Below are 15,471 nucleotides of genomic sequence, written 5' to 3'. Positions count from 1 at the left end.
ATGACACAGACATAGATTTATAGAAATTTTGCAACTTGAATTTCCTCTAATGCTTTCAAATTGTGGTATCTGTACTAATTAAAATCTTCAACCTTACTAATATATTGAAGAGCCCAGGGCAGAGAGCACCTGAGCTTGGATAAACATAGGTACCTACTGTCCAAGTTCTGAAATTATTTCATTTTGTCAGTCATTTATGATTAGTGCTAGTGAACACCAAATTCTTTTGCAATTGCGATGGGCACAAGAAAACATATTCCTATGAGTTCTTCATTATGCACATGGGTATTAGGCCAAGTGACAAGTTTGGTTACAACCAGAACCCCTCCCACCAAGAATGCAGGATCTGTTGTACCCTACAACTGTGTTCATTTTCCTCTCTAATTTTATAAACATCTATCTTCTTTTCTCATTTTCTGGTTCCTTCTGATTACCTCACATTTTTCTTTCTCTGGCTGTCAAATACATTGACTTTATTTTCCTTCCTCTGTCTTTCTTTTCCTTTTCTTTGGTCTTTCCATACTTTACCACAAATGCAATGTAAATATAAAAACATAGGATTGTTACTATTGTGGTAAATACATGTAGCTTTGATTCTCATGGTTTTTATAATAAAAATGAGAAAGATGAAACAATAATTGAATGAAAAATCGATGGTATGGGATTAGACCATGCATTCATTTTACTGCTATTCTCATTGCTTTGTTTGTTTGTTTACATTCCATTCTTGGATACTACAAAATATTCTCCTAATTTTATTTTAGTTTGGTATTGTGTTTCAAGGATAGTGGGAACTTGGAGGGAAAAAAACTATGTTTTATATATATAATCTTGTGGTTACATGATAAATCTTGTAATTACAGGTAGTTTCCACTAAATCAGATGATAGAATTCAATTTAAAACTTGATCCATGAGAATTCTCTTTGTGCTACAGATGAGGCATGCCTTTGTTCTTGCAAACATCATGGTAGAGACTATTACCTGGCATATATAATAACCCCAAGCAATTTTAGGTGAAGGTGCAAAACAGTGATAGAAATGTTTGTTCAATATGTTGTGTGTGATTTATTTATCACCTGGCAGCTATCATTAAAACTTATTTTTAATTTTGAATTGATAAATAAAACTGTAATTGGATCTTAGATTAATCTAGACATTTTTAAAATTTGAGTGCATATACAACTTGTATTAGCAAATCCTAATTGCAAAATACAACTGTTTCATCATGCCGTGACTGTATAAAATAGCTTGATGATGCTAACACTGGAATTCATTCCTCTTTCTTAAACATTTCAGGTCTATTGCATCCTCACAGAATTGATGTCTTTGAAGATTATATATATGGAGCAGGACCGAAAAATGGTATATTCAGAGTTCAAAAATTTGGTCATGGCTCAGTAGAGGTCCTAGCTTTAGGTGTTGACAAAACAAAGAGCATTTTGGTATCACATCGCTATAAACAACTAAATTGTAAGTAAAATACTTCAAACTTTTGATTATGTCTCCTAAATAATAGATTTATAATTATGGTGACTATGTCTGCATTTTTAGTATACTTGCTAAGTTCCCTTTGGTTTCTCCAGACATTTTAAGTCAGCAAGCCAGTTTTGCAATAAGAGATGAGAACACACTACTGTATTTTCTTAGTATTAAAATTGTCTATTAAAAATAATTAAAAAAACTTGTAAATATACAGATCTACCATGAATTTATAAACATTTATCAATAGTCAGTTCACGATAGTGTCATTAACAGCCATTGACTATCATATCAATAACACTGCATGCAGCGTTATTGTATCAAATATGTTCAGAGACTTCTCCCAAGAATTTTATCTTCTTTGATTTGTTGTTTATCATTTTTATAAACACAGTTCTTAAACCTAGAAAGGAATCCTTAAATAAATCATTGAGAACTGAGAGGTGAAGAAATGTTTCATACACACTCAAGCATAAAAAGTAGGATTTTTAAAATGATGTGCACATAAGTGTTTATTAAATAGTTCCAATTTATTTATATTCACTCTTTAGAGCAAATAAAGTAGATTTCATGCTGAGTATTGCAATCATTTGGAAAGACAACTATATTTAGTAAAGTCATTGTGAGCAAATGCTAGCAGGATATAAGATTCCTTAAATACCTTCTGATGTGCTACTGCCCTTTCTTAGAACTTCGTATACTGAGGCTATGGTTAACACAAGGACACTTTATGCTACCTTATAGTTCTGCCTAATTCATAATCACCACTGAGTACCGCGAAATCTTTAATCTAAAACTAATTTATTCCTATCCTAAACATGGTAGTATGTGAGTACTGGATCTTCATAGAAAGGTTCTGTGGTATGGCTAGAATAGGTAACACCATGACTGACCTCTGACCACATAAGATGCTCATTAGATAAACCTTTAGATAAGATAAATTTAGTGCTCAGTTTCACATGTATACAAACTTCCACACAGTAAGCAGGGAACTGTTTTAACATGTGTTTCAGTTCTTATCCCTTTTTAAATTTTGAACTTACAAAGGCAAATGAATTTTGTGTCCTTGTGAATACCAATGATAAATAATTTTCATTTATTAAAACTGTACAGTGATTAAAACTGTATGGTAATTATAAATTAAGGTTTGGATCTCCACACACATCATGTGGGGGTGCATTTTTATGAGCAGTGAGGTCCCCTGGAAATTTGAAATAGTGAGAGTTCAGCAAAATGCTCAGGTAATAACTTCTTGTTTTATAAGCTCAATTCAGTTGAGCCATCTAAGGTTGAATCTTAAATATTATAGAAAAGGCAATCACCAGATCATTATTCAAGATCATCCAGTGAAGAAAATAATCAACATAGATAACTGTACATGAACTGAACCAGTTCAATTTGAAATTAGGCTAACTTTATACAGAGGTAGTCCTGGAATTATGCCAAATGTATGAATTGACAATTTTTCTTTTAGAATGGACGAATCCCCTATTAATAAAAGTATTATATAATGATTTTTATTACTTATAAAATAAGAATGCTGGGGCTGAAGATATGGCTCAGCCATTAAAGACTAGGCTCACAACCAAAAATATAAATAGAATGCTAATATTAAAATGTGAGAGCCTCAATAAAAAAATTGTCTTGCTTTTTTCTCTACATTGGTGATTCGTCATTTCAGCTTGCAAAATTGTATGCTTTTGAAACTTATCTCAACCTTTGTTTCACATGTCTTTGTTTTCTTTCATTTTGTTTCCATCAGTACCCAATCCTTGCTTGGATTTGTCATGTGACTTTCTCTGCTTACTGAATCCTTCTGGCGCCACATGTATCTGCCCAGAGGGAAAATATATGATGAATGGAACCTGCCATGATGACAGTCTTTTAGGTAGGTATTCTCTGATATTCTATACAGTCAGATGAATTTTTCTATAAACAGTGAGGCTAAATTTATGAGTTCTGGAACTGAGCAATATTACCTTTTCTGTCAATTCATCCACCTTAGTTTCATGTACTCTTGAGCTTCTGAATAATGGCTCTTTCTACAAAAGGACTGTTTTGTACCTTCTTGCCTGTGTCAACAGAACACTGTTCATTCAACATGTGATCCATGGAGCAACAACTGAAAAGTTACTCTCAGAACTTAAATGTACAATTAGTCAACTCTCATTTTTTAGATAATAATTTGAGTGTAATGTTCCTATGTCGATATCAAGTCTAGCTCCAAGTCTATTTATGCATTAAATGTATTTATTTTTAACTCCTTTGATTATTATGTATGTGGGATATTAATTTGAAAAACACAGACTACTTTAGAAATTACCTTAAACTCTCATATGAAATATTATTTAAAGTACTATAAGTAAAATAACACTAATACATATTTAAACTGTATAAGCAAGACATAACATTAATTTATAACCTAAGGTCAAATTTAAAAGTAAATCTGACAGTATTTCTTCATATAGGTTATGTTCTACAAGTATGAATTAAGTATGAATAGCCATTTATCAGAAAATGGTATTTTAAAAAGTTAAGATTCAAAACTAAATAATAACACGACAAAGAGAAGGAAAAGTTTTTTCTTGAATACCCAGTAGACAAAACTCTTGCAAACTTATGGAATTAGTCATAATTCTATTAATAGAAAAACCTGTACTCACCAAATTTTATATCATAGACAAAAACAGCATGCTTCTGTGCATATTTGGAGCACAGCAAGCATTTTAGAATGAAAGATAAATTTAGGATGTCTTCCCAGCAGGGTTTCTTACTTATTATTTTTCTTCTGTAAGAATTCGCTGTTCATCTAAGTATCATGTCTGCATCCTCAATTGCCCTCTCCAGTCAGAAAACGAGCTCCTTGTTTTCCAATGTGGGTTGTGGGTTGCATTTTAATTTAAACAACTTAGGTGGAAATATCAATGCTTATTGTCATGCAGTTAGTGAGCAGATTCTGTTCCAGCATATGATGACCCTTATGCTTTGTTAATCTCCTAGCATCTAGAGTACCTGTGACCTTGGTTGTGCTGAGAAAATCAAGTATTTTCAAATATCACTACTTTTTTTCCTGGCTAGGACAAAGATCTGTACTGTGTGGGAGTTTTCAATGAATGCAACCACTCAGTAACTGAGTTTCTTAAAATGCCAACTACTACTTTCAAGTAAAAATAGCTTATCTCACTAGCCTCCAAACCACACATCAATAAACTCTGCCTTCACAGGAACTTCCTGCATTCTATTTCTACTTAACTATTCAAGTTTTGTCTTTGTCTGTATAACTAATACAATGTGCTAGGAGTATAAATAATATCTCAAAGTAATTTTTTGTTGTAGATAAGCTCATGTACCTTTTTTTGGGCAAGGATTAGTTACATTCCTTATCTACTATTGTTAAAAGATGAACACATTGTATTTTAATCTTCATAGAATTTTTTTCTTCAATATATTCTTTATTTACATTTTAAATGATTTCCCCTTTCCTGAATCCCCCATACCCGAAAGTCTCATAAGCCCTCTTCACTCACCCTGTTCCCCAATCCACCCCTTCCTGCTTCCCTGTCCTGGTATTCCCTTATACTACTGCACTGAGCCTTTCCAGGACCAGGGGCATCTCCTTCCTTCTTCGTGGGCATCATTTGATATATGAATTGTTTCTTGGGTATTCTGAGCTTCTGAGTTCATATCTGCTTATCAGTGAGTACATACCATGTGTGTTCTTTTGTGATTGGATCACCTCACTCAGGATGACATTCTCCAGTTTCACCCACTTGCCTAAGAATTTCATGAAATCATTGTTTTTAATAGCTGAGTAGTATTCCATAGTGTAAATTTGCCACATTTTGTGTATCCATTCCTCCATTGAGGAATATCTGGGATCTTTCCAGCTTCTGGCTATTATAAATAGGGCTGCTATGAACATAGTAGAGCATGTATTCTTATTACATGCTGATGAATCCTCTGGGTATATGCCCAGGAGTGGTATAGCAGGGTTCTCCGGAAGTACCATGCCCAGTTGTCTGAAGAACCACCAGACTGATTTCCAGAGTGGTTGTACCAGCTGGCAACACCACCAGCAGTGGAGGACAGTTCCTCTTTCTCCATATCCTTGCCAGTACCTGATTTCTCCTGAGCTTTTGATCTTAGTCATTCTGTCTGGTGTGAGGTGAAATCTCAGGGTTGTTTTGATTTGCATTTTTCTGATAACTAAGGATGTTGAACATTTCTTTAGGTGCTTCTCAGCCATTTGATATTCCTCAGTTAAAAATTCTTTTTTGAGCTCTTACCCCACTTTTTAATAGGGTTATTTGGCTCTCTGCAGTCTACCTTCTTGAGTTCTTTGTATAACTTGGATATAAGTCCTCTGTCAGATGTAGTATTGGTAAAGATCTTTTCGCAATCTTTGGTTGCCATTTTGTCCTTTTGACAATGTCCTTTTCCTTACAGAAACTTAATAATTTTATGAGGTCCCATTTGTAAATTCTTGATCTTAGAGCATAAACTACTGATGTTCTGTTCAGGAAATTTTCTTCTGTGCCCATGTCCTCAAGGGTCTTCCCAGTTTCCTTTCTAGTAAAAGATCTGTATAACAGGAACTTCATATCTTTGAGAAAAGAAATCAAAGAAGACCTGAGAAGATGGAAAAATCTTCCATGCTTTTGGATAGGCATTAATAGGATTAATATAGTAAAAATGGCCATCTTGCCAAAAGCAATATACAGATTCAATGCAATCCCCATCAACATCCCAACTCAATTCTTCATAGAGTTAGAAAGAGAAATTCTCAAATTCATCTGGAATAACAAAAAACCCAGCATGGCTAAAACTATTCTCAGCAGTAAAAGCACTTCTGGGGGAATCACTATCCCAGACCTCAAACAGTACTACAGAGCAATAGTGTAAAAAATGCATGTTATTGGTACAGTGACAGGCAAGTGGATCAATGGAATAGAATTGAAGATCCAGAAATGAACCCACACACCTATCGTCACTTGATCTTTAACAAAGGAGGTACAGCCATCCAATGGAAAAAAGATAGCCTTTTCAACAAATAGTGCAAAAAATGCAGAAGAATGCAAATTGTTCCATTCTTATCTCCTTTTACTAAGCTCAAGTCCAAGTGGATCAAGGACCTCCACATAAAACCAGACACACTGAAACTAATAGAAAAGAATTTTTTAATTCAAATCTTACTCAGCCTTGGGAGAACACTTACCTGCTTTTTTCTAAAGCTGATTATAGCTTTGGCAGCCTAGCTTCAGATCAATATTTAGCTGTTGATATGTGCAACTTTATGTTTAAATATAGAACAATTATTGTAAGCTTGGAATGACTATAACTCGTTTCATTTTATCAGTGTCATGTGTTGTTTTAACATTGTTACTGTCTAATAAATTCTAATATTGGGATGTTCATTCCCCACCATGAATAGATTTTGGATACCTATGTCATTCATGTATAATATTTACAAATAGATATGGTTGGGAATTAATCTTCCCAAAGTGTTTTAAATATTTATCTCTAGTGAGACAAATGATCTACCCATAGTCAGCACACTGTAGAGAATCCCATGTTCCACTGCAATAGGTACTTTACGCTAATATTATCAGAGCGTTACTATCCATGCTTTCCTACAGCCTGCATGTACCACTGATTTCACTTTACTGTTCCCTCAGAATTTTTCACCTTCATCCAGCATACATTGCTCTACTTAAGTCATCCTCATTCTACACAACCAGTATAGTTAAAAAACATCTTTTTTTTTATTCGATATATTTTTTATTTATATTTCAAATGATTTCTCCTTTCCTGGCCCCCTCCCTAAAAGTCCCATAAGCCCCCTTACCTCCCCCTGTTCTCCTACCCACCCCTTCCCACTTCCCTGTTCTGGTTTTGCCCTATACTGCTACACTGAGTCTTTCCAGAACAAGGGGCCACTCCTCCATTCTTCTTGTACCTCATTTGATGTGTGGATTATGTTTTGGGTATTCCAGTTTTCTAGGTTAATATCCACTTATTAGTGAGTGCATACCATGATTCATCTTTTGAGTCTGGGTTACCTGACTTAGTATGATGTTCTCCAGCTCTATCCATTTGCCTAAGAATTTCATGAATTCATTGTTTCTAATGGCTGAATAGTACTCCATTGTGTAGATATACCACATTTCTTTGCATTCATTCTTCTGTTGAGAGATACCTGGGTTCTTTCCAGCTTCTGGCTATTATAAATAGGGCTGCTATGAACAGACAGGGCTTCTCTGTATAGCCCTGGCTGTCCTAGAACTCACTCTGTAGACCAGGCTGGCCTTGAACTCAGAAATCCGCCCACCTCTGCCTCCCAAGTGCTAGGATTAAAGGCGTGCACCACCACCGCCCAGCGTTCAAAAACATCTTATTCATCACTCTGATGTCAGTAAACAATCTGCCAACACAATAAATCTCTAGGCTTTCTAGGCTCTTCAGAGTATTTATATCTTGGCAAATTTCTAAAACATAATGGTCTTCTCATTCCATCTCTATCTTTTTGGAAGCTTGCTTACTGTCAACTTTCCTTCATACTCATTAACACTGGTCTGATCAGACATTTTTTTTCCTATCCTAAGAACTAGAGCTTACAAATACAGTACCACTAACTGTAGCATTCTCAGGAAACCTCATAAGCAGTCAAGAAATAATGTTCAGAATTAGTATTATTTCAACAATTTGTAGGATTCTGCCAATATACAATGTAAATCTAATTTTCACAACTTCAATTTTTTTCTGTTCTAGACAATATAGATGGAATAACTATTGGCCATGTTGTTGCATGAATACATTCATTGTGTATACTAAGAAATCAATATTTATAAAGTTTTAAAATGTTAATATTTATCTCAGTATTTTATTTGATTTAATACTCTTACCATATTTGAATTTGGTTTCAGATATTAGATTCATTTATCTAAATAATCCAATCAAAAATTAGATAGATTATATCATATGGCTGGTAGATGACATTGGAACAGAATAGAATACAAGAAAATCTACTGGCAAACCTAAGGCCACCAAATTTTTACCAAATTTTTGAAGATGGTATAAACATGTAGTTGAAAATGATAGCCTGTTTAAAAATGATGTTTATAAAGCAGAATGTATGCTTCCAGTAAATGAAATTAGATACTTATTATTCACCCAGTATAAATATAGCTTTAGTGGGTATAAAGATTTAAATTAAAAATGTAGAATATTGAAACTGCTATGGGAAACATAGAGAATTATCATCAAAATATTGGGCAGGCAAGCAGATTGTAAGTACCACTCAGGTACCACAGGTACTAACCCCTCAAAATAAAATTAAAAATGGTTTCTACAAGAGAAAACAACGTAGCAGAATAAAAAAAACAAAGAAAAATCTATAACATTTATATTTCATATAGGGGAATATATACAAAATTTACAAAGTAGAACAATTAAATATTAAGGAAACAAACTGTCTCATAACAAATGTATTAAATGCAATGAAAATACTGTTTTCAAGGTATGAAAACAAATAGACAATAACTAATTTTAATGTGTTTAACAATTTAAGATATCAGGAAAAATCAAATTAAAGCTATTTTGAAATACTGTGTCATCTTAGGATAGCTAGCATTAAAAAAATTATATGACCACAATTGTTCAAAGGAAATGTGAAAAGAAAAATGCTTATTCAATGCAGATGGGCTATAAATTACTACAAATATTATAGAAATCAGTTTAGAACTCCACAAAATATTTAAAAATAGAATTATTATATCACCCAAGTATACCACTCATAAGCATTGTTTTATTTATTTTTCTTTCCATGACAAAACACCATGACTAAGGCTAAACATATATTATGCATATTTATGTACACACACACATGCACACACACACACACACACACACACACACACACACACACTCAAAGCATTTACTTGGTATTTCAGTTTCAGAGCCTGAGAGTTCACAATAGCTGAATGAAGGCATGGTGTCAGGAACAGCTGAGAGCTCACATCTCAAATGTTAGGCATATAGAGACAAAGGGACATAAGGACATAGAAAAGACAAGCTTGTAATGATATCTTTTAAAACCTCCAAAACTGTTCCTGGAGATACACCTCTTTCAGGAAGGCCCCACGTCCAAATTCTTCCCAAACAATTCTACTAAGTTGGGACAAGTTGTATCTCATATTAAGTGAGGTGATTCTAATTTGGAAAGGAATAACAAGATCTCTCTGTTCTCCCTTATGCATGAATCCTAACAGACATGTCTCCATATAAAATGTGGGAATAAAATTCAAAATCTGAGAAAGGAGATGAGAGTAACATTAGGTAATGTTTAATAGGTAACAATAGGTAATAGATTATAGGCAAATAGATACCTGATTATAGGGATACAAAGCAAATATTTTTCTAGTCCAAAGTGCATACATGAATTCAACCTGGTTTGTATTGAAGTATGAAGAACCACTTTGCTCTCCTAAACCCCCAGATTGTATTACTCCTCTGAGGCAGTGCTGCAGCAGATGGCCCTTCTGAATTCCACTGAACATCATTGCTCTAGGAATTAGTCACAGCTAATAGGATTAAGAGGACTTGTGTCACATTGACCCACTTAGGAATAGTGACTTTTTTGAAATTAGGTCTGTGGTGAGCAGTTATTCAAATTGAATTTTTTCTCTTCTATTTAAAACTATATCATACCATTCTTTTACAATGTTATGGAACATGTCAGTCATTCCATGCTTAAATAAATAATAATATAAATAAGAAATTTATCCATTGTAAAATATATTGTATCTAAGAATTTTTGATTAGTAATAACAAATATAAAGATCAGCAACACCTTTAAAGAAGTAAATGTACATTAATATTTGCTTTTACCTACTGTGTATTTGCTCTGCATTCAGGTTTAATATATTTTGTAAAAAATTTCTAATATTCAAATACCTGTATTTATTGCTATTATTTGAAGCATTCCTAAACAACATTTTGGCCTTTTCTTTTTCTTGTAACTAGATGACTCTTGCAAACTGACTTGTGAAAATGGAGGAAGATGCATTTTAAATGAGAAGGGTGACCTGAGATGTCACTGCTGGCCCAGTTATTCAGGAGGAAGGTGTGAAGTCAACCACTGTATCAATTACTGTCAGAATGGAGGGACCTGCATACCATCCACTCTAGGTAAATATTTGAATCAACTATACATGCAATTACTTGGATTTTCTTTTTTTACTGAAACTATTTTTTAAATTGAATATTTTCTTTATTTACATTTCAAATATTATCCCCTTTCCTGGTTTCCCCCTCCCAGAAACTTCCTATCCCATCATACTCCCTCCTCCTGCTTCTATGAGTGTGTTCTCCACCCACCCCACTCTCAACTCCCCACCCTCAATTCCTCTACTCTGGGGCATCTATCAAGCCTTCATAGGACCAAGAATAGGTAAAAAAGTGTGAGGTATAAAGCCCAATAATCTTGATCTAACTGAAATCATCACAAATTAAATTTAACATTAACAAAATCAAAGGCATTTATTTATTGTATCAAAAATAATATCACAAAATTAATAATAGCAAAGGACACTAATATGGATTAGCATGTGCCTTGTGGAAAGCACAGTGCTTGAATCAGAATCAAAACTGCTAGCATTCCAAGTGCATTTTAATTTTCATTATAAACACACATAACGATATAACATACACCTTGAAAACTAATAACATTCCATAAAGAATTATATGTATATAATTTTAGTTAGCTTTTACTTCCCTCTTTTCCAGACCTTATCTCCCTGTGCCATTTGCTCCAGTTTAAATTAATATTTGTGCAGGGTGAGAAATGTGACCCTACCTTGCTTTTTGGCATGTGGATATCCAGTTTTGATGACACACTTTATTGAATAGGCTTTCTATTTTGTGCACCAGATTTTGACAATTTTGTAAAACTTAGTATTTCATAGTTGCACTGATATATAATTGTAGTTTTGATTGTTTTACAGTGATCTACATGATTTTCTGTGAAATAACTGTAATGCTTTAATACCATAACTTTCTAGCTAAGTTTGAGTACAGATAATGTGTGTGTATGTGTGTGTATGTGTGTGTGTTTGTGTGTGTGTTTGTGTGTGTATGTGTGTAATTTTATATATACATTACCTGTGTGTATATATACACATATACATATTTATTGATGTATATTTATGTGTGGAATACACATTCATTTCTGTGGTTGTTATTATTTGTGCATGTAGGTGCTGGAGCTTAATAAAGTATTCTGTTCTCTGTCTTACTTCTTGAAATAGGGTTTATTTGCTGATCAAGTTCACCATTTTTGTTATTCTGGCTGGCCAGTAAGATTCCAGAATCTACCAGTCTGCACTTTTGCAAAGCTATGTTTATAGGCACACACCAGATTGCCATACATTTATGTGTTGGCTGAAGATATAAATTTGAGCCTTCTTGCTTATAAAGGAAATACTAGACTATATCTCCAGCTCCATCACTCTGGACTTTACTTTCTTTGGAGACTTGTTAGCACTAATTCAATTCCCTTGATTCTTATGGGTCTTATTATGTTACTTACATATTCATATATATTCTGAAGATATTCTGGATGCATATATTAGAAATTTGCCTATTTCTTCTGACTCATTGAGTCTTTTATAATATCAGTTTTATATTATTCAATGTTTATTTTATCGATTTTCATGAATTATGTGTGACAATTCCTCTTTGTCACTAATACTATTATTTTGGATGTTTTCTTTTGTTGCTAAACCTTGTTCACCTTATGAAAGAATCAAATTTTATATGATTAATTCTATTTGTTGATACTCTAGCCTCTATTTTTATAATGTGCCATCATTTGTATTATAGCTTTCTATTTGCAACATTGGAGTTTTACAAATTCTTGCTTTTCTAAAGTGAGTGATGTTTTCTAAAGTAAAGTGATATTTACTTATAAGTGAATACATACCATGTATTTATCTTTCTGGATTTGGATTACCTCACTTTAGATGATATTTTCTAGTTCTATCTACTTGCTGGAATTTCATGATGTCCTCATTTTTAATGGCTAAGTAATATTCTAGTGTGTAAAACTACCCAGCATATTTATTTATCCATACATCATTGGTCTTTAATATTACTCAACATCAATGGATTCAATTGCCCAATAAAAAGGCACAGGTTGACAGTATGGCCACAAAAAAAATGTATCATTTTGCTGCATAAGAAAAACACCTCAACATTAAGGATAGACATTACCTCAGAGTAAAGGGCTTGAAATAGATTTTCCAAGCAAGTAGACCTAAGAAGCAAGCTATAATGGCCATTCTAATATGTGTTAAAGTAGTCTTCCAACCGAAATCAATCAAAAGACATGGAGACTGTCACTTCATACAAATCAAAGGACAAATCTACCAAGATGATATCTCCATTCTGAATATTTATGTCCCAAATGTAATGATACATGCAATTTGTAAAATAAAAATTGCTAAAGCTTAAATCACATATTGAATGCTACATGTTAAAAGTCACAGCACCCAACTCTCACCACTGGACATATCATCCAGACAGAAACTAAACAGAGAAACAGTGTAAGTAACAGATGTTCCTAATAGATAGCTACAGAACATTTCATCCAAAAACAAAAGAATATACCTTCTTCTCAGCACTTCCAGAACCTTCTCTAAAACTGACCACATACTTGGTCACAAAGCAAATCTCAACAGATACAAGACTTAAATAACCCTCTATATCTTATCAGAATACTGTGAAATAAAGATGGACTTCAACAACAACAGAAACAACAAAAAGTCTCATGTAAACTAAACAACTCTCTATTCAGTGACCCTTGGGTCAAGGAAGAAATGAAGAAATTTAACAAGTTCTATAATTCAATGAAAATGAATGCAGAACACATCCAAACTTATGGGATACAATGAAAGCAGTGATAAGACAAAGTTCATAACACTAGGTGCCTTCATAAAGATAGTACTATTCTAATTTTTTAAATGTACCTTGCAACTATAAAAATTCTTTTACAACTGCCTAGTAAGTGTCTGAGAAGCTCTGTTGACTTGTGCCCTTTATTTTGGCTACTAACATCTTAATTTTGTTAATCATTTCTTCAATGACTAACTCTTCACTCAAATCATTCAGTCAGATTTTTCACTCAAAATTATTCAATCTCTACAAATTTTTGTATCTTCTAAGGCTAGTATAGCTAGTAGTTCCCATTTATGTTCCGTTGAGATCTAATAAAATTCTGAAGGTTGTTTCATCTGTAAAATTATGTTTGTTTATTTTATTTGTTTGTATATTAAAGCTTGCTTGTTGACCTATAATGTGATTCATTTTGGAGAATATTCCAAGTATATAGAGAAAAATATGTGCTTTCATTTTCAGCCTTGAATACTATGATTATTTTTCACTAGAGTTGATCTATTGCTTAGTCTATGAGAGTTTGCCCTTAGTATTCTGGGTTTACCACTACCAGATAGGTGGAGTTACAGAGAGAAGAGAGAGACAGGGCGGAAACAGAGAGAGAAGAAAGAAAAAATTCTGCTCTAGAGTACAATTTTCAAAAAATAACAAAAATATAAATGGAAAATTGGGAAGTACAAGGCACACTTTTAAAATTCTCTAAGATATTAAAGTAACTTCTCCACCTTCTAAGTAAAAATCTTAAAGAATAAATCACACCGACAGTAACAGGTTAAGATTAGTACTCTTTATGGTGCTCTCAAACAAAAGGGTATGAACTCAGCAATCCTCAAACTTTATTTTTTTTTTAAATTAACATTATGCTGCTTCAATATCTTTACAATGCTTTGACCAAGACAGAGGCTTTCTGAAAGTCTTTGTGTTCAAATTTACCCACATACCTTATAAGTCATCATGACACAGTTCAAACTACAAACATACAAGTATTTGCAAATATCATTAATGCACATAGATTCACAGATGAGCAAAGAAAACCAGTGTGTCAAACTCATACAAAATTCTTCAGTCAGCCACTGAAGGTGAAGGAGCCTCCCATGCCATTACATGCACGGAGCACAATCAGCATGATCTTTTCCCAACCACTCTCCAAATGGACAATAGGTGCCTGTTGCCAAACTTCTGCATTGCCGATGAGAACACCCCACCTGGGTCGAATTCTGAGCATGCACTAATGGATCATTACCATTCATCATTTCTCCAAAGCCTCCTCCTTCTTCTAGATGGACTATTCCCAGTTTACTGACTCTGGTCTCCCATGTTAATCCATGAAGCTTCTATATAATACTTTATGTTTTTCTTTTACAACATTGCTGAATTTTTTGCCATTTTACAACTATATGCTTATATATATTGGTCTTCTCAATTAAGTAAATAAACCCCTTACAAAAAACATTCTCACTGTTCTCCTATCTTGCAAAGTCTTTCCTAAACACTTTTTAAAATTTTAGTCATATTTTAAGATCTTTGACATATTAGCTCTTAAAAATTTAATAAATTCAGATTTCCAGAAGGAAAAATAACAACAGCAACAACAGCAACAATAATAATAAAGTTAGGTTCTTTTCAAATAAAAATAAATTCTACCAGAACCTTTGATTGCATCCTCTTTGCCATCTAAAAGTGTAACTACTCTGTAGGAATTGTAAAATCTAAGACATTATAGGTCTTTTTTCTTTTTTATTCACTTTATATCCCAATCACTGATCCTCTGCCTCTTCTCCTCCTTGTTCCACTCTTACAAATTCCTCTATGTATTGCCCACTTAGAGAAGAGAATAAGAATTTTATAAAGTTGTTTTGGATAAACTTTAGTAACATAGGTAAAATTTATTTGAAGAAATAAACATGGTTTTGGTAAACTGTTTTGAGATTAATCATTTAATGGGCACAAGCTTTTTGCTAAAATAATAAAAGCAATTGGGTCTTCATAGATTAAGAAACTCATGCTAACTGAATATTTTGACATCCTAATTTATAGCTATT

At 33.3% G+C, this 15,471-nt stretch overlaps 1 protein-coding gene across 1 annotated transcript in view; it reads left to right on the top strand.

Annotated features, from left to right (window-relative positions):
• The window catches only part of Lrp1b (LDL receptor related protein 1B), a 1,719,438-nt gene that overhangs the window by 1,640,315 nt on the left and 63,652 nt on the right, over positions 1-15,471 (top strand). The window contains exons 81-83 of the mRNA XM_052181021.1: positions 1,298-1,471; positions 3,243-3,368; positions 10,502-10,666. Of these exons, the coding sequence (XP_052036981.1) occupies positions 1,298-1,471; positions 3,243-3,368; positions 10,502-10,666 (465 nt within the window). The remainder of the gene's footprint in view (positions 1-1,297; positions 1,472-3,242; positions 3,369-10,501; positions 10,667-15,471) is intronic.

The sequence above is a fragment of the Apodemus sylvaticus genome, chromosome 5 (assembly GCF_947179515.1).
Source record: "Apodemus sylvaticus chromosome 5, mApoSyl1.1, whole genome shotgun sequence".
In the NCBI taxonomy this organism is placed as follows: Eukaryota; Metazoa; Chordata; class Mammalia; order Rodentia; family Muridae; genus Apodemus; species Apodemus sylvaticus.
This window is presented reverse-complemented; position numbering and strand designations above follow the sequence as displayed.